Here is a 26,339-nt window from a genome sequence, read left to right on the forward strand (position 1 = left end):
CAGTGTAGAATGAGTCATCAAAATATTTATTCTGTTGTCCCAGAATAAAAAGACTGTAAATTTTAAATGTGTATACATGCAAACTGTTTCCAAAACTCCAAATCCTGTTTTTAACAGTCAACGCAGATGATCCTCCAATGGCAGTCGTTCGTAAGTTTGTCCACCTGCTGGATCACAGTGACCAGGACTTCCAGGAAGAGCTGGATCTGATGCGGTTAAGAGAGGAGGTGATCACCAACATCCGCTCCAACCAGCAGCTGGAGAACGACCTTAATCTGATGGACATTAAGATTGGCCTGCTGGTAAAAAACAAGATCACCCTTCAGGAGGTGGTGTCTCACAGCAAGAAGCTCACCAAGAAGAACAAGGGTGAGCTGTCCAACCTCATGATGATGAATAAGCAGAAGGGAGGCCTGAAGGCCCTCAGTAAAGAGAAGAGAGAGAAGCTGGAGGCATATCAGTTCCTCTTTTACCTGTTACAGGTAAACCTCATCAACTCTAATCCAACAATTATTTGAAAATCAGTGTCTCGGCAGGCCTGTTCATTTTCCTCTCTGTTTTCCTCAGACAAATCCAACCTATCTGGCCAAGCTGATCTTTCAGATGCCACAGAACAAGTCAACCAAGTTCATGGATTCTGTAATTTTCACATTGTACAACTATGCTTCCAATCAGCGTGAGGAGTACCTCTTGCTTAATCTCTTCAAAACGGCCCTGCAAGAGGAAATCAAGTAGGAACTCAATGATATTCCATAAATTATATACTCTTTAAATATTTATCAAGTTGCACTTGCACTCTTTTACGATCTCTCAGCAGTATTTATCTTGTAAATTCAGATCAAAAGTGGATCAAATCCAGGAGATTGTCACAGGAAACCCTACAGTCATTAAGATGGTGGTGAGCTTTAACAGAGGAGCCCGAGGTCAGAACGCCCTTCGGCAGATCCTGGCTCCTGTCGTGAAGGAAATCATGGATGACAAGACTCTCAACATTAAAACTGACCCAGTTGACATATACAAGAGTTGGGTGAACCAGATGGAGAGTCAAACAGGAGAGGCCAGGTGTGTTCCTCAACCTTTTTACTTGAAGGCCTCCCAATATTTTAAGGCCCCGCTCCATATACCCTAAGATATTCCCACTATTTCTGCTATAATTATGACAAAGCTGCTTTTTATTGATATATTGAATTAATTCATGTGGTAAAATAAATAAATAATACAAACCCCATTTCCAGAAAAAAGTACAAAGAAAATATTTCTGATGTTTTCACTGATGTATTTTGTAAATATAAACACATTTTGATTTTGATGGCTCCAACACACTCCAAAATAGTTGGAACAGAAGCATAATAAAAGTTTATAGATTATCTAGGTTAAACTGTTTTGAGTCCACAATTATCAGGTAAATTGGTAATTGATCAGACTATCGTGATTGGGTTTAAAAGGAGCATCTCTGTCTTTGCCAGCAAAGATGGGTCATGGCTTATCACTTTGTGCCAAATTTCATGAGATAATTGTCAGACAAATCAAAAATCGCAAATTTGCAAAGAATTTAGGACTTTCACCATCTACCATTCATAATATTATGAAAAACCTTCAGGGAATCCAGAGAAATCTCAGTATGCAGTAGGCCCTCAGAAAAAAGGGACGTTGAGTTCATAGTCCCAAAGATGAAAGTGACCATCCAGACATTCATCAGCGACAAGTCCAAAAGCAAACGTCTGTCATGGTATATAGGTGCATTCGTGCAAATGGCATGGGTGACTTGCATATGTGTGAAGATACCACTGACGTCGAGGCATATATTTGGCATTGTACAGAGACATATACTGCCCTCAGGATGACATCTTTCATGGGAAGTCATGGTTATTAGATCAAGACAATGTCAAGTCTCATTTTGCATGTGCTACAACAGCATGATTTCGTAGACACATGTGGATTTGACTGACTGGACATCAGATCTGACTCCTATTGAAAATGTATGGCCCATCATGAAAAGGGGAACCCCACAACGATGCTTAAGTTTTGTATGCAAAACGTCACCAATATCCTCAATTCCCAAACGATTAAAAAGTGTAATTAAAAGGAAAGGTGATGTGACACAGTGGTAAACGTGCCTCTGTCCCAACCTTTTTGGAGTGTGTTGCAGCCAGTCTTTTCGTTGTATTTATGTCAATTAAATAAAGGTTAAAGAGAATGAACAAATCAGATTATTGATTTTATTGCATTTCACAAAACGTCCCAACTTTTCTGGAAATGGGTTTGTATATTAAATTATTTATCTATAATTTATTTTGTTATTCTGGAGGTTATGTTTTGTATTCCAGAACTGTGTGTTCTTCAATAACGGTAGTAATTGAAAGAAAATAAGAGACATAATTTCTTCGCATTTTATTTTAGGGTTAAATTTTATTTTTGAATATTCTAATCATAATAATTTATTAATTTAAATAATTTTAAGTATGCTGAGGCCCCCTAATTTTGTTTTGCAGTAAATTGCCATATGATGTGACTCCAGAGCAGGCAATGAGTCATGAGGAGGTTCGAACCCGCCTTGAAGCCTCCATCAAGAACATGAGGACGGTCACAGACAAATTTCTTTCGGCCATAATTGTTTCTGTGGATAAAATCCCGTAAGTTTACTCACAAGTCACTGGTAGAGTGCGTGTTTGTGTGTCAGCACCTAATATCCACCACCGGAATTTCCCCCCTGAGACCAACCATTTAGATGCACCTACCAATAATGGATAAATTAGTTCTTCAGTATATGAAAATGACTTTTAGCAAGACCAGATTTGAATATTCAAATACATGTCGGCTACATGAGCTGTTTCATTGTTCATGCTTGTGTACAAGTCAGTGTAATACCGCTGTTAAAGAGTGGCACTGTGCTGCAACTGAATCATATTTTTCTGAGCTTTCAGTCTGAAATAAACCTAATGATTTAAAAAAGGTAGTGTACCACAAAAAAAGTCTTTATATTGCCTTTTCTTCACTGATTGAACTTAAAACAAATGACATACAGCAAACGACTCTTTATGAAGCTTTAATGGGTCATTAAAAACTAATTATTGCTTTTGATATCATCCACTGAATCCAGAGCACAGTTAACAATTATGAATTGATTGTGATGCAATTTTTAATCATCTTATTCATTGAACTCTATCTTATCATAACATTCATTTTTGATTGAAGATGATCCAAGAACTGTTGAACCATGTTAAGTGTACTAGCTCTTTATTCTTCACTTTATGAAATAAGTATTACTGACTGAATGTTCTTATAACAGTTGTAGACCTAATTAAATTTAAATTCACTACATTTTTTTTTTTTTGGAATAAGTGGTATTTAAACTAAAGCAACATTCAAATATATTACAAATGCAGAATTCTATAGGAAACACTGGTGTAAGTCTCTGTATGTTTGATTGATTGTGTTCCCCTGCAGATATGGTATGCGATTCATTGCCAAGACGCTGAAGGACACACTTAATGAAAGGTTCCCTGATGCCACAGAGGATGAGCTTTTGAAGGTTTGTTACATCACAGCTGCTAGAAATGACAGCAACATTTGGCTGATGTAATTGCATACTTTAGTCTCCAAACCAAGACGGCCTTTATTCAGATGTCTTAAACACTCTGATTACCTCTTTGCTAAACTGGCACCCGCTGCTGTCCCACTGTGAAACAATCTTAAGCATTTCTCTGCTCGTGCTTCACTTCTATTGTGATACACCAGTCTTCTCACTCTGAATACTAAATGTGGTTTCCATCTCTTTCCTTTTCTCCTGGAAAGAAATTCCTCCTCCTTTCTATCTATCTGTCCCACACTTGCTCTGTCTCTCTCTTTCTCTATGCCCCGACTCAAGCTCTCCTCTTGGCCCTTGCTTATACCCTTTTCAAGAGGTTTTTGATGAGCACCCAGCCCAGGTGAGCTACGTCTTTCTTATTCTTGCCGCTTCTCTTTTTTTCTCCTCAGTATTTTTGTTTACCCCCTTGTGGAAGCAGAAGATCTTCAATTGCACAAATGTAGAAACATATATAATAGGCTTTTAAAATTTCACAGTTGTTGTACATGCTTGAAAAGAAGAACAGACCCATCCTTATTATTATTTTTTAAGATTGTGGGCAACCTGCTCTACTACCGCTACATGAACCCAGCCATTGTGGCTCCCGATGCCTTTGACATCATTGATTTATCTGCTGGAGGTCAGCTGACCACAGAACAGAGGCGAAACCTGGGCTCAATTGCCAAAATGTTGCAGCATGCTGCCTCCAACAAGATGTTCCTTGGAGACAACGCTCATCTGAACCCCATCAATGAATACCTCTCCAACTCCTACCAGAAATTTAGGTACAAGTGACATCAAAGTGCTTCTGTTTGTTTCTTCATTTTTAGTAGCTTAATTCAACACTCAATCCATACTAACGCAAAAACTTTTCTGTCGCCCAGACGTTTCTTTTTGGCTGCTTGTGACGTCCCTTCTTTGGAAGACAAGTTTAATGTGGATCAGTACTCTGACCTGGTCACCTTGACCAAGCCTGTGATCTACATTTCCATTGGGGAGATCATCAACACTCACACGGTAAAATATGAGACTAAAGGTGCGGTTGCTCGGTGAAATATCATATTAAAAATCTAGTCATTTTAAGAGGAATCCATGTGAGAGGAAGTTTCAGTGAGGGTGAAAATTTCCCACCAAGATGATTTTGCTTTGGGTTAAAATTGTTCATAAAACTTAACATATGACTTATTGACTACCAGAAAGCTTACTTGTTTGAAGCATTGCCACACTATTGATAATGGACCTTTTTTTTCTTTGAATTTAGCTAAAGTGACCGCACCATTATGGAAGAGATCACATTCAGTAGATTTTCAGGACTGAATATGTTGTGTGATATCTTCTTTAGCTCTTGCTGGATCACCAAGATGCCATTGCACCAGACCACAATGATCCCATCCATGAGTTGCTAGATGACCTGGGAGAGGTGCCCACCATTGAGTCTTTAATAGGTGAGCCTCTGAGAAATGCTTTAATGTGTCAGGACGCTGAGGTCCTGCTGAGTCAAGGTGATGAATTGTCATTCTCTCACAGGTGAGAGCCCACTGCCCGCTGATGATCCCAGTAAGGAAATGATGGGTAAGACAGAAGTCTCTCTCACCCTCACCAACAAATTTGATGTTCCGGATGAGGCCAATGCAGAAATGGATGCCAAGACTCTCCTTCTCAAGTAAGGACAATGCCCTACTCAATTGTTCTGTTCCAAAACCTAGTGAGGTATCTTCAAAGGCAGTTCCAAAAGATATGATGCCTCCTAAGATGAATTTGATAATGCAATGTGTCAAGCTCATTGGGAAAAAAAAAAACAATTAAATCCAAGATGGCTCACTGGGTTCTGGAACTGATGTTTTTACTTGTTAATGTAGTTTTGCTAGTATTTAACATGAATCTTTGTCCATTCACCCTGCTTATATAGCACCAAGAGGCTCATAGTAGATGTGATAAGGTTTCAGCCAGGAGAGACACTTACTGAGATCTTGGAGACTGTAGCTTCACCAGAGCAGGTAATTTAATAGCTAGAATGAAAAAGAAACTCCATCAAAGAAGTGATGTGTTCAAGCTGGTGTTTTTATTTGAAACAGGAAGCGGAGTACCAGCGTGCCATGCAGCGACGAGCCATTCGTGATGCTAAGACTCCAGAGAAGATGAAGCAAGCCAAACCAGTTGTGGATGACAGCCTTACCTTGCAAGGCAAGAAGGACAAGATCAAGAGCAACTTGCAAAGACTAGGAGAGTTGGGTAAAGTTCACCCTGAGAAGAAATACCAGGATCTTATCAATGACATTGCCAAGGTACGGTTCCTATGTCCTCTGTGTCCTGGAATTTTCAGACTGTACTTGAATATGAAATTTCATATACGCCCTTTAATTTATACTAAAGAGTCTTGATTCATTTGTTGATGATTTTTTTTGTAGGACATCCGGAACCAGAGGCGATATCGTCAGAGGCGAAAGGCAGAATTGGTGAAGCTTCAGCAGACCAACGCTGCTCTGAACTCCAAGACCAATTTCTACAATGTGCAGATTGACTACTACAATCAATACATCAAGACCTGCATGGACAATTTAGCCAGCAAGGGCAAGTGAGTGATGAATGTTTGGAGTATTTACTGTCCAGTTTAGTTCATGTCATTATCTCTGATTAGATAATCGCTGTCAAGATCTTGGCTTACGGTCATGGAAAATGCCATTGCTTCACACAGAGTTTCTAAGAAACCTGGAGACAATAAGGCGAAGAAGAGCAAGCAGGTATCGCAGAAGTACACAGCAGCCCGTCTGCATGAGAAGGGAGTGCTCATTGACATTGAGGATCTGCAGACAAATCAGTGAGTTTGTGTATTTGGGTTGATCTACTATATATCTTTTAGTACTATGTGTTTGTATATCAGCATTTCCTCCTGTTGTCCTTGATAATAATGTGCTTTATCTTTTACAGGTATAAGAATGTAATTTTCGAGATCTCACCATCTGAGATTGTGGGCGTGTTTGAGGTGAAAGCTAAACTCATGGGAGTTCATTTGGAGACATTAATGTTAGAATACCAGGTGAAAGTTCTTCTCTTGATATTTTTTTTCGTCTCTGTATCTGATGTAGTCAGAAGGAATGTTTGATTTTTGTAAAGACTAATGGCCCTTTCACACCAAAAGACAACTATCTGAGTTTCAATAACTGTTCTAATTCTGTAAGAAACAACACTATAACAATACCAACAGAGTAGAACAATATCCTTAAAAAGAAAAAGTTCTGAAATTTATTCTTTTTCCAGCTAATGAATGATAAAAAACATTGACAGCCAATTATAATCCAACAGACAGTAAAGAGCTTTAGCATTTAAAGCAGCAGATGACAACTGCAGTGCATGCTTATAATAAACTGAATGTTTTCTCCTGCTGGTGTGGATGCTAATGTAGTTATATCTATACTTATCATTCTTGGTGTGAATGGGGCTTAACTGTATATGTCATTTTTTTCATCCTCTTTAATATCAGGACCTGCTCCAGTTGCAGTACGAGGGGGTGGCAGTGATGAAGCTGTTCGATCGAGCTACTGTAAATGTTAACCTCCTTATTTTCCTGCTTAACAAGAAATTCTATGGCAAATAGAGACTCAGAGGGACTTGACAGACTGTTGCACACAAAGTGAAGCCCAGACCACATGCATCTTTACAGTTTAAATCTTTTCTGCACTACTCTGAGTAGGCCTTTGTACCTTTCTCGAAGGATGTACATTATTAAAGTAGACCACCAACTTACATCTTCCAGATAAGTAATGGTTGACACTTTTTTTTTTTTTTTATTAATGAGATTATCAGTGTCCAAAAGAGTATCAATAGTGTTTGCTTTGATATTTTGCAAACTGTCCTTGCATGAGCTTTGAAAACTGTATATGTTATATGTAAAATGAACATTTTTATTGCCTAATCTATTTTTTTGGGAGAAACAAATTTGTTTCTTAGTATCCCTATCGTATAGGAAAGTGATGAGTGTTATAGCCACATTCCTCAAATTGTTACCAAAATATATTTATCAGAGCATTTTTTTTTTATTATTATTTGTAAAAACCTAGCTATGAATAGGTTCATTGGCTGGTCAAAAATGAGGACTTAATGGAAAATATTTTTTTCTTTCTTTCTTTCTTTTTTTTTGAGCATTTGGAAACTGCGTGCTGGATGAGCTTATGTCCCTCTAATTTTTGCAGCCTTATGTCCATTTTTTTTAAAGGTGCCTTAACTTGAATAAACCGTTGGGAAAATGTGGAGAAGCCTTACACATAGTGCTTAAAATGTCGGTCCATCTCACTGTCTATTCTTGCAGTTAATGTCTCTTATACAAAAATAAATTAATTAAAAATAAAAAAGGAAAAGTTGAATGATGATTACATATTTTGACTGATTAGTAATGCTAGTTTATACACTCATTATGTTCAGAAAATGTGCAGTAAAGACATTAAAGACATTTAAATGTAATGATAAAACAGATTTATCATTACATTTAAAGATGTACAGGCATATTTTCTTTTAATTTTCTTCCAGAACCATTGCAAATATCAAGTTGGTATTGAATTCAGTCCATTACTTTTTTTTTTTTTTTTTACAGTCTTTAAAAACAAAAGGATTCAGGTTTTTTGAGCAGAACATCAAACTTGTGTAACTCTGGTGTCTGACTGGGATGATCTCTGTTGCTGTACTTTTGAAACAAAGTGCTACACTGTTTTCTATTCAAATGTTTTATAAAGCTGTATGGAGGTGTGTATTTTTTTCACATGTTCATCCAATATGGAATGGTTGAAATGTCTTAATGTAACAGTTGTAACAGATATTATGCCAATGTTACCAGTAGCACTTTAAAGGTAGTTCACAAAGATGCTGCATGAATGAATGACACAGGATGATAAATTTCACTCTCCAGTGTTTCAAATGGCAGAAATTAATTAAACCTGATATTCTTTGACCTCAGTGTATGGTTCAAAGTTCTTGCTTGAATATCTACTCAATGTAATTTTGTTTGTTTGTTTGTTTGTTTTTTCATAAATTGCAGATAGCTCATGCAGTCAGTTGTTAGCTGTTTCACCGCAAAAACTATTAATAAAATGTATAAATGAAAACCACAGTGATGGAGCGAATGATGTACTGTATTTGCTTTTGTTCAGAAGCCCAAACACATTAAGATCATTCAGTTTAATATTTGAAAGGCACAAATGATTAGGCTTAGATACGGGTCTGGTGGCATCCTCCCCCAGGAGAAAATCTTTTCATGATTTTAACATTTAAGCTAAGCATCCTGGTGCACTCCCACAAGAAAATAAATGGAAAAAACATTTGCTTCAAGTAAAAAAAAAAAAAAAAAAAAAAAATCAATTATTGACACTAGGGCTGGGCATTGACACAAATTTCACAATTGGATTCGATTTTGATTCAGGATCTTGCGATTTGATTTCAATTTGATTACCTTCAATTCAATAATGATTAATTTGGGGCCTATCAGGTAAAGTATATGACAAAAAAAATACAGGGAACCACAGCTGGTACATCATAATATTAATGGTTAAAATAAATTGATTTGTAAGCTACTTGCATATAAATTACACAAATAAGTTTTTTATAATAACGTTATAATACATTTTTAATGAAATACTTATGTTTCTGCTCGTTTTTAATATCTACCTAAACATTTAAATGGTGTTCATGAATATGCAATGACCTACAATAGTCCCATTGGATATATATCAAAATGCTCCTCTCGAAGTTCATTTTTGTAGCTGATTAATGAGTTTTTTGACATTGAACGGCTTTTCTGAGGTAGCCTAAATGTTTTTTGTTGTTTAAATTTTTTTTCAAGCTGTTTTATTGGCGCTTTTCCGCGGTTGAAACAATGATTGATCGATTAACGTTACATATGACATGATACGGATTTCAGTAAGTTGTACTGCAACTTTCAACATACCTTCGGTATTCATTCATCCCACAACCATTCATGTTTATTTGGTGTTGCAAAGCGGAAGAGATGATCGGTTCACACGCGCTCTGCCTCTGTTTGAACTGAAGCGCTTCAGCGATGTGTCAGTCACACCAGAGCGACAAAATTACACATCACGACAGCTCGAGACACGTCTATGGTCGCACTATGGGAAAGTAGCCCATTTTCGATTCTTCTGAGGTTTATTGTGCCTGCAAACTCACCCTGACACCCCCACCCCCGTAAAAAAAAAAAAAAAAAAAAACTCTTCGGATCTACACGATTCACTCTTCTACTTCTACGATTTAATTTTTTTTTTTTATTCAAAACGGCGAATTTCGGCGAGAAGCGACTAGTTTGCAGGTCATTTGAATGAACTGGAAACTTTCCAGTGTTGTTATTGACTGAAATTAAAATTATTAAAAAATATATAAAACATTTCATTAAAAAATTTAAAATAATACAATTAAAAATAGTAATGTTACTTTGGAAACTAACTGAAATAAAACAAGTTAAATAATCAAAATAAAAGCTGAAAAACAAATTTAAAGCTATAATATTAAAATAATTTGCACATAAAATTACTAAAACTTAAACTAAAATTAAAATAACTAAAAAAAGAAAATATTAAAAAATATTCAAAATATAAGTGTACATCTATGTTCCAAATATTAAGCAAATGTAGAATTCCAATTCTGCTTTTCACAGAATCAACTGAATTAATGACAGCATAGCTATGATGTTTTTGATCATAAACTTGGGTCACCCAAAGACTCGCTGGCCCGGTTTCACAGACAGGGTTTAGGCTAAGCCAGGATTAGGCTTTATTTCAATTAAGGTATTTAAGTAGCTTTTATAAACATACCCTAGAAAAAAACATTACTGGTGTGCATCTTGAGACAAAAAAAACGGCTCTTGACATTTTTTAAGATATGTCAGTGCAAGTTACTTTCACTTAAAGCAGCTCAAACATGCATTTTAGTCTAGGACTAGCTTAAGCCTTGACTGTGAAACCGGGGGGCTATGTTTAAAACTGCCGTCCGACTAGTTGACATTTTTACAAAAAAACTGCAAAATATCCATTTTTATTTCCAAGATGCTAAAGACTTAAATAGACATCTTAAAAGGGGTCCTAATTAGGACATTGACTGCATAGCAGTTAATAACAGAGTTATATTTACAGCACAGGGAGAAGAGAAGAGTGCTACAGTATGCTTACAGGACATCCTTGACAGTATTCAGAGACTGAGTAGAGGATGTTGGGATGATTCGTTGGCGCCCACATCTTCAAACCCCAACTCCTGGAGTTGATGATGACCATTTAAGTCACTTTGATATTACATGCCAAGGTATATATTACATCTTCACTCAATTAGGGGTGGTAAGACACCCTACAGGAGTTGCTGACCAAGGATCTCAAACTCTTTTTCTTCTCTGTGAATACACACATGCATATTTTATTGATTTGATTCATTATTTTTTATTGTTTTTGATTTCATTTTTTGTTTTTCTGTGAATTTCTCTTCTGTAAAGCAAGTTTTAAAATGTGCTATATAAATAAAGCTTTTATTTACTAAAAAGATGATTCTCACATGCTCCTCTCTGAGTGTGACAACGTGGACAGCAGTGACGATCATCCTCCTTTCATCTCTTGTGCCCATAATCCTTGGCTTCTTAGAACTGGCACAATGGAGGTTTTCTTATAGGTTCTATAGACTGAACAAAAGTTGCATATATCCAAAAAGAAAAATAGCAGCTGATCTGCACATGCCTTCGCAAAAAAGCTGGGGATGATGTTACACCCAGGAGCCTTGAGTAAATATGATGAATGGGGTCAGTGGTACAGTCCTGTTTGGAATATTGCTGTCATGATAGTCATGATATGATTGTCATGACCTAGCTTCTGTTTTAACATTACCACTTGCTTGGAATTAATGTTTTAATAAAAATTCAGTAATACTGTTTTTTACAATTAAAATAACTCTCTTCTACTTTTAATGTATTTTAAAATGTATTTTATTCCTGTGATGGTAAAGCTACACCATTCCTCCAGTCTTCAGTGTCACATGATCCTTCAGAAATCATTATAATGTGCTGATTTGGTGCTCAAGAAACATTTATCAAGGTTGAAAATATTTGCGCTTTTGTTGTAGATTATTATTTAGAATATTGCTATTTAGTTTTCAGTTTTAGATAGTTTTTCATTCCAGTTAATATTTGTAGTGCTTCAACTTCAACTTATTTAAACTTATTTCAGTTTATTGCAAAGGCAACATTTCACATTTTTGTTTTTCATCTAATATTTATATTTGATTTGAATATATATATATATATATATATATATATATATATATATATATATATATATATATATATATATATATATATATATATTTGTAGAGCAGAAGTTTTAACTTTTATTTTTGCAAGTTCTTTATGACACCTTTAACATGAATAATAGGGCTGTGTATCCCTTTAAGGGAACTCCACTGCCTCCTTGTGGACACAACTTATACAAAATTGGTATACACTTTTGGGGCAGGCTTGTGTATTTTTTCCTCGGCTTGTTTTCACTCGGAGTGAGGGATCGAAGTTGACTAAACAAATGTGTGCCGTGGAGTCACGAGTCGGTGTTTCACAGTTCAGGTGGATCTAGATGATGGACACGGAGAAGAGAGTTCAAGGGAGTACACGCGGACTACATGATCAGATTTCGCCGCTGCACTTCACGAATCAGTAACATCTAAACATTTTCTCTGACTCGTATGACAACAGCGCTCGATCACTGGCCGCTGGTTGTCCTGCCGCAGGACAGTGAGTGTCTGGTGCAGACTGAGTTTCATTTGCTACCTTGTTGCAAAGTTGCGCTTACCTGTTTATACGAGTTTGGAATGCGTAATGAGGTTTACATTGGCGAGACCACTTGTTGAAATCTCACGAAACTAAGTTCAGTATTGTGGGCTATAAGATTGATTGAATTTACCATATAGTGGGTTGTTTGCTGTCATCTACAGTTCGTTTGTGACATTTCGTTTGTGATATTTTGATTGTGTCATATCGCTCATTAGCTGGTTAGCTCATACGGCTGACTTTACCCTGTAAGTTACCTGACTGAGCAATAGCAGTCAGTTACACACTTTTAGACAGTTATATCATCAAATGTCTACCTTAATTCATAAATAATGGTAGACACTTAAATATTAATGTGTAATCATTAAAAATACATAATTAAAATGCTTCTCGTCAGAATCTGAAGTATTTAGCTCGCTAGCTAGAGTCGTTCCTGAACTTGTTTCGGAAAGCGAAGTGAAATATTATTTAAGCTTTTCTGTTTGGCATTGCACAGTATTCCACATCTCATCCTCATTTTCCCATGATACAAAGCAAGAAAGCAGATTTAGTGATGCCAAACAAAACTGTCATAACCGCTTGAATATTTAGCGATGTCCAGTTTCCTGACAAACTTTTAGCAATATCGGCTCATCGCCTGTATTCAAAATTTGTCGTTATAAGTAATTCCTATATATCGTCGTTACTTTGCACGTAAGCTTATTTAAGTCCATTAAGTTGTTAATAACACGGTTTCGTCGCGTTTTCCAGCTCATTAACGGTGGCAAAGCTCTTGTCATTAAAGCGACCTCGTCAAACCCCTCTAAAGCGTCTGGACTGCACTCTTACACGCTTTTCAGCAACATGGAGGGACAACTTAAACACATTTGACTTCTGTATCGACAACATTCAACAGTCAGTTTCCTGCGAAGTTGATCTCGAAACTCTGCGGCCCAATCATGTCTGGATCCCCGGGCTCGAGTGGCTCCAACCCGCGGAAGTTCAGCGAGAAGATCGCGCTGCACAACCAGAAACAGGCGGAGGAGACGCGGGCCTTCGAGCAGCTCATGACAGACCTCACCGTCTCAAGGGTAAGCACAGCCAAATTAGGAAATTACCTCGCTCCCTCGATTTCATACATCAAATGCAGATGCCTAAGTTTGTTCTAAGCGCACCTGAATCACTGTTAATGTAAAACGCCAGACACATCGAGCTCATGAGGAGGGATGAGAGTGTCAGTGGCTGACTGCTGTCATTCACACTGCACGCATTAACACGGACATCATTAAAGGGATGATACCTTTTATTGATCTCATCACTTGATGAATCGCTAATTACATTTTGTCTTAGCTGTGAAAAGAAAATGTATCTTTTCTTTTAAGTACAGATGTTTTTGATAGTCATGACCCCTTGAAGAAGGCACCATGGCAACCATAGTTTCCAGCCAAGATACCATAGTTACCAGAGCTAATAGTTGCGTCCCAAACGACGCACTATACACTTATGCACTATGTACTCATCCATGTAGTGCGTGAAGGTTATTTTGTCATTTAACATCGGGGTCTGATACCCTCTACCCCTCCAATACGTAATTAAAGCTGCGAAAGTTGAGTGCATGAAGTGTCCCAACATTCCACACTTTGTTTTTCCCGTTACTAGTGCATCATCCGGGTATTTAAAGTGTACTATTCTTTTTGGAATTTTCAGTGTGAACACACTACTTGCACTATTTATACTTAAAAACGTCATAGAATAGTGTATAAGTACGCGAATTGGGACGCATTGATTGTTACTACAATAAAACTGTAGTAAGGACATATAGGGCAGAATAACCACAGAAACAGCAGTGAGGTTACCTTGATGACATCCTGGGGTGGGCAGGCGGATATGTGTGGTGGGTAGCTCAAGCAAATATGATGTCTTAAAAAATGATTTCAAACAATGTATTTTTAAATGTGATTTCAAACAGAGACACAATGCAAAATAGTTCACTTGAATACACGGGCATCACTTTTATTACACTTTTCAGTGTGAGGAATCTGAATTTTTTTTTTTTTTTTTTATTGGATATATACTGTGAAGGAGTTTATTTGTTTGTGTTTTGTAATGTATAATGTACAGTCTGTCGATTGTTATTATAAAATAAACCAGTCATGGTTATCAGAGCCTTAAAATGGATGGCTTTGGCAAAAATAACCCCCTTTAGGTTGATATAAGACACATCCACAAGTCCAGTTCACCCTGTCGAGTCTAATATTGAAAATAATAATAATAGTTATATAATTTTTTTCCAATATAGTTCAGCCCTATAATAATAAGCTCTATTTATATAGTACCTTTTCAAAACTCAAGGTGTTTATAATAATCTTGTATGTAATAACCAGATGAATATACATAATCTTGCTTATTACATGGCTGCTTACCAAATAAATCAAAGTCAGAACATAGTTATACTGTAGTGGTCAGTTACACAGTGTTGGTCGATAATTATTCAGAAATACTTGACTGCTGGATGTAGCAACTGACCAATCAGAATCAAGTATTCCAATGAGTGAGAAATCAGCAAAAGAGAACGTAAAAGCCAATTAACAAAGGGTTCCAACAAATGGACCACAACACGGATGTTAAAGGATTACTTTCAAATTAAAATTTTCTGATAATTTATTCACCTCCATGTCATCCAAGATGTTCATGTCCTTCTTTCTTCAGTCGAAAAGAAATTAAGGTTTTTGAGGAAAACATTCCAGGATTATTCTCCTTATAGTGGACTTCAATGGAGTCCAAACAGTTGAATTGTTAATTGTTAATTGTTATGTACTTGCATTAGCATATTGTATATGACTATTTAGTTCAAATTTTGACCTGTGGAGGGCAGTAATACACTTAGCAGTGTCTACACTGCTGGAATTCAAATAGAGAAGAAGAAGAAGAGAGCTAGTTCAAGATGAGCATTTATGGTTAAAACGTATATAATGTTAATTTTATTTTTAGAAAATGAGCGATGGTTTCTCTAGATAAGACCCTTATTTCTCGTCTGGGATCGCTGTAAACTGTCATTTTGACCTTCAACCTTTTGGGCTCCATTGAAGTCCACTATATGTCTTCAGTCGTCAAATCAAAAACCTTAATTTCTTTTTGACTGAAGAAAGAAAGACATGAACCTCTTTGATGACATGGGGTGAGTAAATTATCAGGAAAATTTCATTTGAAAGTGAACTAATTTAATCCTTCAAAGGATCTTCATGGAACCATCGATGGCTTTTTTTTTATATTGTTTGGTCACTGACCACCCCTAGACAAGTCTGCGAAAAAGTTCACTAATAATTTATGATTTTAAACAAGAACTAGTAACTGTTGTTTAGTCGGAAGCTGTGGTTGCCGTGGTAAACATTTGTAGGGGGCATGTCAGAGGCTTTTAGTGTGCTGAGCTGCTTTGCATTTTCAGTTTCATTTACATGCACTTCTTGTAAACATTTAGAGTAACATTTGTAATGGTGAACATCACCCTCTAGCTTTGGACTGACCAGTAAAAGATGAGAGCTGAACATGTTCAGGCTGCTTTATTGTGAGTTTTCTTGTGTGTACCAAGCTAAGAGTTTGAGTTATGTTTTAGTTTTTGTTTTCTGTAATGAATTATTATTATTTAGCTTTTGAAGTATGGTTAGAGTAAGGTTAAGAAATGTTGTTCAGGTGTAGTGGCTCAGCTGTAGGTCTTTCACCAGTGGGAAGTGTTTTACCAGAAAGCAGCTCTGCCTCAGACAGCGCTCTGTCTCTGTGTGGAGTCTGTAGGCGGGAATGAATGAACATGATCTGCCAGTTCATGATCTGGCTGCCTTCTTTTCTAGGGCACGAGAACATGTGGTTGTGTTATAGTAAATTGTCAGAGTTTTTCAGAGTTCATACGTCTTACCAAATACAGTTTGTCTTCTTGACAATACAATGAGCCTTGGAGAAAAATGCTTGTATTTCAGCAAGTTTGTGATCTCTCAAACATTTCTGAAATTTTACACATTTGGTTAATTTTTTGAACATTGTGATATGTACCAAACCACTCAGTGTTGTTGTAGCTTTTCAAACCTTGTTAGCAATGGTCCACAAATGAAATAAGTGTATACATGGCAAAGGAAGCAGCAAAATGTGTCATTTGCAAGGAAATGACTGACAGTGCTTCTGCTATCTCAAAATGATCACTTTTCTTTGTGTTTGAATTCTCTATATTTCTTGGGTTGATCAAATAAACATCATTTGCCACAGTGTTTACACTGTAAACTTTTCGAGGAAGTGAACCTACAAATGGCTTAATTATATTTATGTTGTCTGCACATTAAACTGCTATCAACAAAGGGATCATTTGACAATTTTTAATTTGTCAAACAGTTGTCTTCCTTAAACAAGAACACGGTTCAAAATTGAATGTGTCACTTTGAATGTCTGCTTTTAGAAACAGATTTGACACCTTCACGTTTTTGTGGATCTGAGAGATTTGACGAACGGCAAAGACCAGGTGTTTTTCAGAGCAGAGAGAGTGATTCTTGCCAGTAGGATGTAGGATGTGATAAACAGAAATGGAAACAGAACTTGTCTGTGTGCTATTACAACACTTGTTGTCTATAAGCCCACCATGTTTGCATGCAGGAAGTCATCCAGCTGCAGGTGTGCTGACTGTCCTTTGGCATGTCCAGCCTGTGCAACTTGTAGTAGTGGATCAAGGTGTCTCTGTTAAGCCATGGTCACTAGACTTTGAGCATCATCTATGCGATCTACTTCACTTTATTGCAACGCTGCAGTCCTGCAGATTTAAAGTTTGTCACGTTGTGCTGTATCAGTATTCTATTTGTCAGCCCTCTTCACGTGATACAAATTTGCATGTCATAGTTCACCAAACTTGAACTTTGGAACACAGCGAAATGTTTTCTTCGCATGAGCTTGCGTTTCCTGTCTCTGTTATTCATATGTCTATGAATGAAAGTCAATAAAATGAAAAGTTTAGTTTGTCCGCCACTTTATTTTTAGATACCAGTAGGTACCAGTTTTTTCATCTTAAGTGTTTATTAGTAAAAGTTAACAATAAAAAAACTAAAACTTAAAAATGTATGCTCTACTGCATGTGGAAAATATTGAATTGGGAATCTAAAGAACTCTTTGTTTACTAGTTCATTTTTAATGTAAAATAATGGGAAACCTTTTTTGGAGTGAATATTTAGGCCTAAATTTAAGATTTATGTATTTAAATTGCATATCATTTCCATCCATTTGGATTACACATTTATTTATTTATTTATTTATTTGCGTAAACTAATAATCTGTCTTTGAGGCATTTTTGTCAGTCATACATAAATGAAACGGGTAAGATTTCTCCACTCAAAATCATGACAGTATATTAGTAACTATTTGCATCTAGTTGATTTCATGCAATTTGAAAGTATGACTATTCACATTGCTTAAATTTGTTCATTATGAAAACTATTACATTTTTTCAGTTAAAATCTGTAGAACAAGCAATATTCACTTAATTAAAGTGTATGATATTGGAATAAATTAGCTTTAATGAGAAATATATAAACCTGGTTACTCTGTATTTAAAATATATTCAGTTTATTAGTACTATTACAGAAATCTTACCTGTCTTAACTTTCATATATGTGTGTCTGACAAATATTCATTACTAGTCTTTTATGGACATTTAATATGCAATTAAAATACATAATCTTAAATTTAGGCCTAAATATTATTATTTATTTTTTTGATTGTAGTAACTAAGGATGCACAATATATTGCCCGATATATGTTAATTTTTAATGTTATCATTATCGTCCCGATAAGACACTTTGGCTGATACATTAAAGCTGATAAATAATGTTTTATTTCCTTCAGGTGAGACACTTTAGGTGTGCACCATGATGGTTTTGAATTGCTTGAAATATAATGGAATCGCTTCGAAAAGTAGCAACATGTGCTGAACATGTCTGTCATATAGGCTACATAAAATTATAATGAAAAGCCTTTGTATGTTGTGATATTATGTTTATTTTGTGTGTATATATCTGATATATATCTCATATAGGGTTTGTTTCAGTTAATTAACGCTGTAGTAAAGCGCTTCAGTTAACCGGTGATCATCTTTAGCTTCAGTGCATGCCGCTCAAACAGCAATGCACAATATTAACAACTATGATTGGGACTGTCATATTACATAACATTATAATGAGAACACTATTGTAATAAAACATTGTGAATTCTTTGGGTATAGTTGCTGTGTTTCAGCAGCGTGTTGTTACAGGAAGAGCACATCCACAACAGGAGTTACACTTTCTAACTAGCACGTAACTTAGTTCAAGTTCACTTGTGCATTCGTCATTTCGTTTTGTGCAGATATAAGTTATGTTTATGTTGTATAAATATCTGATTCATCTAATCTAAGATGTTTCGTTGAGTTAATTAACCCACTAACAAAGCAATTCGGTGCTTATTAATTATAACTAGCACTTTTATTTCTCTTTTATTATTTTCATCAGCAATATAGTTGAATTAAAATCATTTCATTATTGTCTGTGCAGAGGATATTCCAATACATTTATCCATGGCACATGCATTTTTATTCTTTATACACAGATAATATTGTCCGTTCACTTGTTTGCATTTATTTGGCTTTTTAGACTTTTATTTTTTGTAGTCAAAACATATTATATAAAAATCTGTATTTTGATTTATCGGCCAAAATACTGGTTATCGGCTTTCGAATAAGGAACTATCGGCTATCAGAATCTGCCAAAATACTACTAGGGATGCACCAAATTTGGTGCTTCCCTAGTAGTAACCATTCTCTGCAGTGTTGTTTGTGATGTTGACAGAGAAGAGGAAGAGCATAAGCTTAAGCACGCTGCCCCAGGGAAATCCTCGGCTTCACTAAGCTGCTTGGTCCTGCTCCACAGCTGGGGTGTCATTGTTTTGATAACACCGTATATTGAAAGGCTGGATGTGACTCTCGATGACCCCAGAGTGTGTGCTGAGAGCGAGGATCTGTGCTTGTTTATTGATAAGCCTGTGTTTCTGAGCTGTCTGCCTGGAACCGAGTCAGCACTGGATTTGAAGCAGCATCTTGCTTATACATTGAAACAGTATCTTGTGAGTGAGAGATTGTTGTGTTTTTGTTTTATGGCCCATCATTTTCAAGTTCAAGATATTTGAAAGTGTTTCTGATATCTATAATTAGGGCTGCACAGTTAATAAAGTTGGCTTTTTAAAATGATTCTACGGAAAATTGACCAAAAAGATTAACACATCATGTGCTGCACATATTTTTTCCAATCAAATTCTCTCTAGAATGAAAGTGTCGCTCCCTCCAATCGCACCTGTCACAGTAGGTAGTATATTTTGGTTAATGATAACTAAAGCTTTCAGTTGTCAGCACAAGAAAGAAAGCGATTTTGACCAAAAATAAAGTGAAACAAGATTTATTTTGTTGTTTTATCTTTGTTATAAATTGGAACAAGGATGCAAAGACTGACTGTGTTTATGTGAACCTTGTGTGTTTTTGACATAACCTTGTGAGCATTTCACAGTAGAAGCAAAAGTTATGCAACGAGAATGCAACAAGAACTGGGTTCTGTTTGTCTTAGTTCACTTTTGGGTCTCTGAGAGTTTGACTTTTTTTTTTTTAAGATAACAAGTGTGAACACCCTTAAAGTCAAAATGAAATGAAAATTCACTATTTTCTGAGTGCATGTCATTGACCTAATTGTGAACAATTCATCTGTGCATACGTTTAATTTTTGCATTTTTTTTTTTTACTTTGTAGTTTTTTTATCAAAATGTTATAACTTGATCTTGTGGTGAAACGACAAATTTCCCACTGGTGACGTATGCCACACATAAACAACCAATGGATAGAAATCTCTCTTACATTTTTTTTCTTTTCTTTTTCTTTTTGATAATTAGGGGCTTAGGGGCAGTTGTGGCCTAATGGTAAGAGCGTCTGACTTGTAACCCAAAGGTCATGGGTTTGAGTCACAGTACTGGCGGGAAATGTAGATGGGGGAGTGAATGAACAACGCTCTCTTCCACTCTTATTAACCACAACTGAGGTACTCTTGAGCAAGGCACCTAACCCCCAATCGCTCTCGTTCATTTTTATTTGCTACTTGTTCATTTTTAATGTAAAATAATGGGAAACTTTTTTTTAGAGGTTAATACACTCAAAATATTTAAGATTTATGTATTTGAATTGCATATAATTTCCATCCATTTGGATTACACTCATGTATTTATTTATTTATATACATAAACTACTAATCATTCTGAGGCATTTTTGTCAGTCATTCATAAATGAAATGGGTAAGATTTCTTCACTCAAAATCACGACAGTATATTAACTATTTGCACTATTTGATTTCATTTTATTTAAATGCAATTTGAAAGTATGATTATTCACATTGCTTAAATTTGTTCATTGTGAAAACTATTACATTTATTCAGTTAAAATCTGTAGAACAAGCAATATTCACTTAATTAAAATAAATTGGCTTTAAAGGGATAGTTCACCCAAAAATGAAAATTTGATGTTTATCTGCTTACCCCCAGGGCATCCAAGATGTAGAGGACTTTTTTTCTTCAGTCGAACGCAAATTATGATTTTTAACTGCAACCGCTGCCGTCTGTCAGTCAAATAATAGCAGTGATTGGGAACTTGAACAATAAGAGTCGAAAATACTTCCATAGACAAATCCAAATTAAACCCTGTGGCTCGTGACGGCACATTGATGTCCTAAGACACGAAACGATCGGTTTGTGCGAGAAACCGAACAGTATTTATATAATTTTTTACCTCTAATACACCACTATGTCCAACTTCGTTCAGCTTCCGGCTAGTGAGGTCAGATCGCGCTCTGACAACGGAAGTGATGTCTCGCGCTCATTGAAGTATATGGGCGAGACATCACTTCCGTCATCACAACGCGTTTTTTGACCTCACTAACAGGAAGCTGAACGAAGTTGGACATAGTGGTGTATTAGAGGTAAAAATTATATAAATAATGTTCGGTTTCTCGCACAAACTGAGCGTTTCGTGTCTTAGGACATTAATGTGTCGTCACGAGCCGCAGGGTTTAATTTGGATTTGTCTAAGCAAGTTTTATTTACTGTTATAGTTGAAGTTCCCATCTACTGCTATTATTTGACTGACAGACGGCAGCGGTTGCAGTTAAAAATCATCATTTGCGTTCGACTGAAGAAACAAAGTCACCTACATCTTGGATGCACTGGGGGTAAGCAGATAAACATCAAATTTTCATTTTTGGGTGAACTATCCCTTTAATGAGAAATAAAATTAGTTATGTGTGTGCGCACTTGGATGGGTGAAATGCAGAGCACAAATTCCAAGTATGGGACACCATACTTGGCTACACGTATGGTATTTCACTCAATCCATTTCACTCGTATGTACGAAAGAAAAGATCTGTCGCTACTTCTGTTTCATCGCAACTTTGCAGCAGTACTATTCTTTGGCAAAATATGGGCAAAATTTGATAATTTGGAGACATTGCTTGCAAGTTGATAGGTTTTGCCCATGCTATTTGTGTTTCAATGTGATTTTATGCCTTTTTTATGCTTCTTGTATTTCATTGATGTCTTAGGAGTGAGGTGAAATATAATGTTATAGAAATATAATGAAATTTAATGTTTATCAAATCGCAATTAAAATAGGAATTTTGTTATTTGTCAAAACAACTGCAATATGTTTCAGATTATGCAATATGACTTTTTTTGGGGCTAAATAAAGCAGCCTTACAACCAAGCAGCGCATAACTCCGGTTTTGTGCTCTGGCTTAAACATGTCAGTGTGTTGGATTAAAAAGAGGCCTTTAGCTTATGTGTAGTAACCCATTGATACCATTAAATGAGGTCAGTCTTTGAGATTCAAATTTTGTCCTTTGCTTTGTGGGAGGAAGGAACGCCTCCTGATTTGCTTGTTCCTGATCAGAATTGATAATTTTCATTGTTTACTTTTGCCGAACAACAAAATCCACACTGTCCTCCAGCTTGGGCTCTGAAGTTCACTTAAAATCAAACTAATTTCCAAGAATTTCAAACTTAGTTAAATACAGATGTTATAACAACACCTTATAAAATGCCTCGATAGACTCTCACTCTTCTTTCTTTTTCAAATGCATTTACGGTGTCTTCCTCTTTATTAAAGGTGCAGTTCCAGAAGATCCAGCAGCTCCGTCTGTCTCAGAACCGGGCACAGTACTACGGTGGCTCGCTGCCCAACGTCAACCAGATAGGCAATGCCAGCAATGATTTCCAGGTACCTGGGTTGTCCTCCATCCACTTCTCAAAGTCTACTAAATCTGTTCATTTAGTCATGTTCTTTTAGGAGAAGATAAGCTCCAGCCATATATTCCACTTTTCCACCCTCAGATAAACGATGTCAAGAGATGGTAATTGCAAACCTTGTCCTTATAAAACAAAGAGTGTGTTTGTCCTATCCTCTTAGTTTGCCCTCACTTTGCCTACTCCTTCAGTACACGGCTATCCCCACAAGTACACTTGATACAGCGGTGTGCACCAAGAGCCAAAGAACTGTATCTGTGTCTATCCCCTATGGAGAACAGTGTTGTATACCTTCAGGTGAAAGTGCTCTTGTTGCTCTGAATAAAGCTTCTTTGAGACACCGAGCAGTGATCCCTACTTTTTGTCTGCCATGAGAAACCAAACCTAGAGAGGTAAAAGCACTTTGGAGTAGACTGATTTCCCTTGGGGACACAAGCTAATGGTGGCACTTTGAATACTTTACTTGTGTGTGAGTGTGCATTCTGCATGCTTTATCAGTCCTGAAATATGAACACTGTCTTTTCACTGACAATTTTTAGGGAGTTACTTTTAAAGGCATTTATGACAGATGTTAACCAAAATGGTGTTTCTCCACAGGGGGCGTTTCCCTCCGGTCTGGACTCTGTGCGAGGGACTAGACACCATGGTCTGGTGGAGAGGGTCCATCGAGACCGCAATCGGATCAACTCACCGCACCGCAGGCCCATTGACAAGCACGGGCGGCAGATATCCTTTAAGTTCACTGGTGGAAAGGCCTTTGTTGAGGGAAAAAGTGATTTATAATCTGTGAGGTTCTTTGCTTACGCTAGTAGATGCATCATTATTATGAGCTCAGAATGTTGTATGTGTGTGTGTCATACATGTTGACCTTTGCTCATGTGGGCAGCTTTTTTTTTGGGGCTTCAGGCTGCTGATGATCCTCTGTGTATTGATATTCCCACTCTTGTACTGTGGGTGTGAATGAGTGGGTAACTGCAATAACCTGCTGTTTTCTCCCCACTCATGAGAAATGTTTAGAGATTTGAATATCAGTACTCTGGTGTCCTCATTAGTGGGTGATTAACAAAACTTGCCGCAGATCGTCTTGCGCATTCTGCCGCTAGTTCTGCATTCATTCATCACAAAGTTGATTAAATCACTGACTATGCCGGCCCGGCCGGTCTTTTATCTTCCTCGGATGTGTAGTTGATGGGCTTCTTTCATTTATTTTTCAGTGGTTGCCTGTAAGCTTAATCGTCTGTGGGCTCAAAAAATAATTTCGGTTCTGCAGATTTATCTTAGTGCTAAAGATTAAATAAAAAAATAACAAGGCCCTAATGCTTTCTGAGTAACCATGCTGTTTTGAAGATGTTGAGGGCATGAACATTCGCACACTGATTTAGTTTTGATTTCATCATCTTTGTTTTGAAGCTGCAGAGATGTTTTGGGGTTTGAATTATCTTGAAACCCAGTAAGAAGCTATTCCGTACTCATTAAAATTGGAATAGTTTGGGAATGGTCCACTTGCAGAGCATGGTGTGCAATATGAAAAGACAACAAAGACAGTGTGAGGGAGACAGATGAAGAAAAAAAAGTGTGACAGAGTTGAGCTACGTAAGAGCTTTGAACGATGGGTTCAAAGTAATTCCACACAGTGCGCTACAGCCGCCCTTCTTTGAGTGGGGAAAAAGGCATTTGTGATGGTGACCGCAGTCATGTTAAAAACTGCAAGACCTGTTTGTCAGACCTCTGTTCTGTGAATTGAGCCACTCCCTCCCCAAGAGCTGAAGATATTCTTGTGTATTCTCACGGGTTTCTTCAGAGTCTCTGATGATTTTTTTTTTCTTCACCTCGTTGTCTGTTTGTATTGTGTTGCATTTGTTTTTTTGCCTTAATTGCTGACACTTGTTTCTTGTTGTCTTTGAAACAAAGAAAATGATTTTAATGAGTAAATGGTTAGCTGGGTTGTTACCGTCTTCAAAGCTTTTTGCTCTTGGCTCAGAACTTTCTGTTTTTTGTTGTTGCTTTCAATTTAAAAATTCAGCATACGAATGAGAAGACGTACTAACACAATAATCTGATGCAGCAAAGAGTCCCGACCAATCCAACTTATTAGTGTTGCATCAATGTTACTATTTCTCATACTTAAAATAGGGGTGGGCGATATGACCAAAATCTTATATCCCGATATAAGTAATTTTATATCACGATAATGATATATCACTATAGTTATTTTTGCTTTAAATAATATCAAAAATTTTCATAATTGTCTTAATTTCATAATTCTTATCACCATTCTCAACATGATTTAAAAAAAAGAAATACTAGCCTAAAAAAACACTCAAGCTTACTGAAGACAAGTAAACGGTGATAAAGAAAGAGCAAAGAAAACAAACTACAGTAGAACAAAGACACAATTGAAATAGACCTACCTGAAAAAACTTCAAGCACTAGAAATACTAGGCCTGCATAAAATGTATAAAGCAATCAAATGTATAAAAATAACAATGCATAGTCTTTACTGTGTAGTTTAAATATACATTTATTCTTATTAAAGTTACAAAAGCAAGTGAGATTTTTTTTTTTTTTTTCTCTTGTTTGATTATCAGTAATAAAGACAGCAGGTAAATTTGGATGCTGTCCCTTTAAGAACAACTGCACCGGTACATTATACTCATGCCTTGTCTTTCTCAACTGTACCTTCACTTAAGACATAAATGGCTCTGTTTACTTGCAAATACATAGTCACTTTGACACATAAATATGTGTATTTAACCATTCAAGCCCAATTAGTCGCCAAAAAGCACTCAGTTCAGTACTCACGCGCTCTGTGATCTGCGGCTTCAAGTCACACATCTCTCAGAGAGAGTGCGCATGCCTAAATGAGGTGTAATTTGCTGCTTCAATGGTTTAAAACCACTTGATTTTAAACCACAATGCTTAAAAACACATGCAAACGATAAGCTTTTGTGACTGCACAGCATTGTCAAGTGAGCATAACCGAGATACAGACGATAGTCTAGAATCTCTACCAGTTGACAAATTTCTACCGATTAATCGTGTCTACTGCTATATCGCCTATAACTTAAAGTTAGGGATTTTAACACACCCGTAGGTGTTTAACTTTGGTGCTTAAATTATCCTCTGTTTGTGACTGATTTTACATTTACATTTTGCTGCTCTTTTTTTTCCAAATCAACTTAAATTGCTTCATGATGCTATACATTTTGTCAGTTCATGGATTCCCCAGCAACTGGACCCATGACCTTGGCGTTGGTAGTGCCATGCTCTACTTACTTGAGCTCTCTATCAAAAAACATTTTCAAGAGGAGTTTTTCAGAAAACACAATTAAATGCCCACTGTTGTGAATGGTAAACTTTATTGCACTATTTTTATGCTCGAGGTGGCCATAACAGAGCCATATATGTTTGAGCCAGAGTCAGATCCCAAAGCAGGAAAAAAATGAACCAACGCAACCACAATTGCCACAGTCAGTGTGCTAATTGCTTGCACTTGCTAAAATCTGTTATGTTTTAAAAATATTATGAAAACTTGCTTGACTGCTATATAATTATTGATATTTAGAAAAAAGGCAGCATGTTGAGAATAATTAAGAAGAGAGTATGTAGTGAAGTGATATGAATTAAAAAAAGAAAAAGAAAAAGTTAAATTAACTTTAGCCA

At 36.5% G+C, this 26,339-nt stretch overlaps 2 protein-coding genes across 3 annotated transcripts in view; both read left to right on the plus strand.

Annotated features, from left to right (window-relative positions):
• iqgap1 (IQ motif containing GTPase activating protein 1) overlaps positions 1 to 8,810 on the plus strand; it is a 51,025-nt gene extending 42,215 nt beyond the window's left edge. The window contains exons 23-37 of the mRNA XM_067401974.1: positions 118 to 482; positions 568 to 731; positions 838 to 1,062; positions 2,493 to 2,633; positions 3,448 to 3,532; positions 4,121 to 4,353; positions 4,453 to 4,585; positions 4,911 to 5,013; positions 5,096 to 5,231; positions 5,478 to 5,565; positions 5,644 to 5,853; positions 5,977 to 6,143; positions 6,264 to 6,386; positions 6,497 to 6,605; positions 7,050 to 8,810. Coding sequence (XP_067258075.1) covers positions 118 to 482; positions 568 to 731; positions 838 to 1,062; positions 2,493 to 2,633; positions 3,448 to 3,532; positions 4,121 to 4,353; positions 4,453 to 4,585; positions 4,911 to 5,013; positions 5,096 to 5,231; positions 5,478 to 5,565; positions 5,644 to 5,853; positions 5,977 to 6,143; positions 6,264 to 6,386; positions 6,497 to 6,605; positions 7,050 to 7,163 — 2,396 coding nt within the window. The 3' untranslated portion in view covers positions 7,164 to 8,810. The remainder of the gene's footprint in view (positions 1 to 117; positions 483 to 567; positions 732 to 837; positions 1,063 to 2,492; positions 2,634 to 3,447; positions 3,533 to 4,120; positions 4,354 to 4,452; positions 4,586 to 4,910; positions 5,014 to 5,095; positions 5,232 to 5,477; positions 5,566 to 5,643; positions 5,854 to 5,976; positions 6,144 to 6,263; positions 6,387 to 6,496; positions 6,606 to 7,049) is intronic.
• Positions 8,811 to 12,059: 3,249 nt separating this feature from the next.
• crtc3 (CREB regulated transcription coactivator 3) overlaps positions 12,060 to 26,339 on the plus strand; it is a 55,631-nt gene continuing 41,351 nt past the window's right edge. For both annotated transcript variants that reach the window (XM_067401976.1, XM_067401977.1), the window contains exons 1-3: positions 12,060 to 13,435; positions 22,540 to 22,650; positions 23,274 to 23,402. In XM_067401976.1, the coding sequence (XP_067258077.1) occupies positions 13,304 to 13,435; positions 22,540 to 22,650; positions 23,274 to 23,402 (372 nt within the window). In that variant the 5' untranslated portion in view covers positions 12,060 to 13,303. The remainder of the gene's footprint in view (positions 13,436 to 22,539; positions 22,651 to 23,273; positions 23,403 to 26,339) is intronic.

Source organism: Chanodichthys erythropterus, chromosome 11, assembly GCF_024489055.1.
Source record: "Chanodichthys erythropterus isolate Z2021 chromosome 11, ASM2448905v1, whole genome shotgun sequence".
Classification (NCBI taxonomy): domain Eukaryota; kingdom Metazoa; phylum Chordata; class Actinopteri; order Cypriniformes; family Xenocyprididae; genus Chanodichthys; species Chanodichthys erythropterus.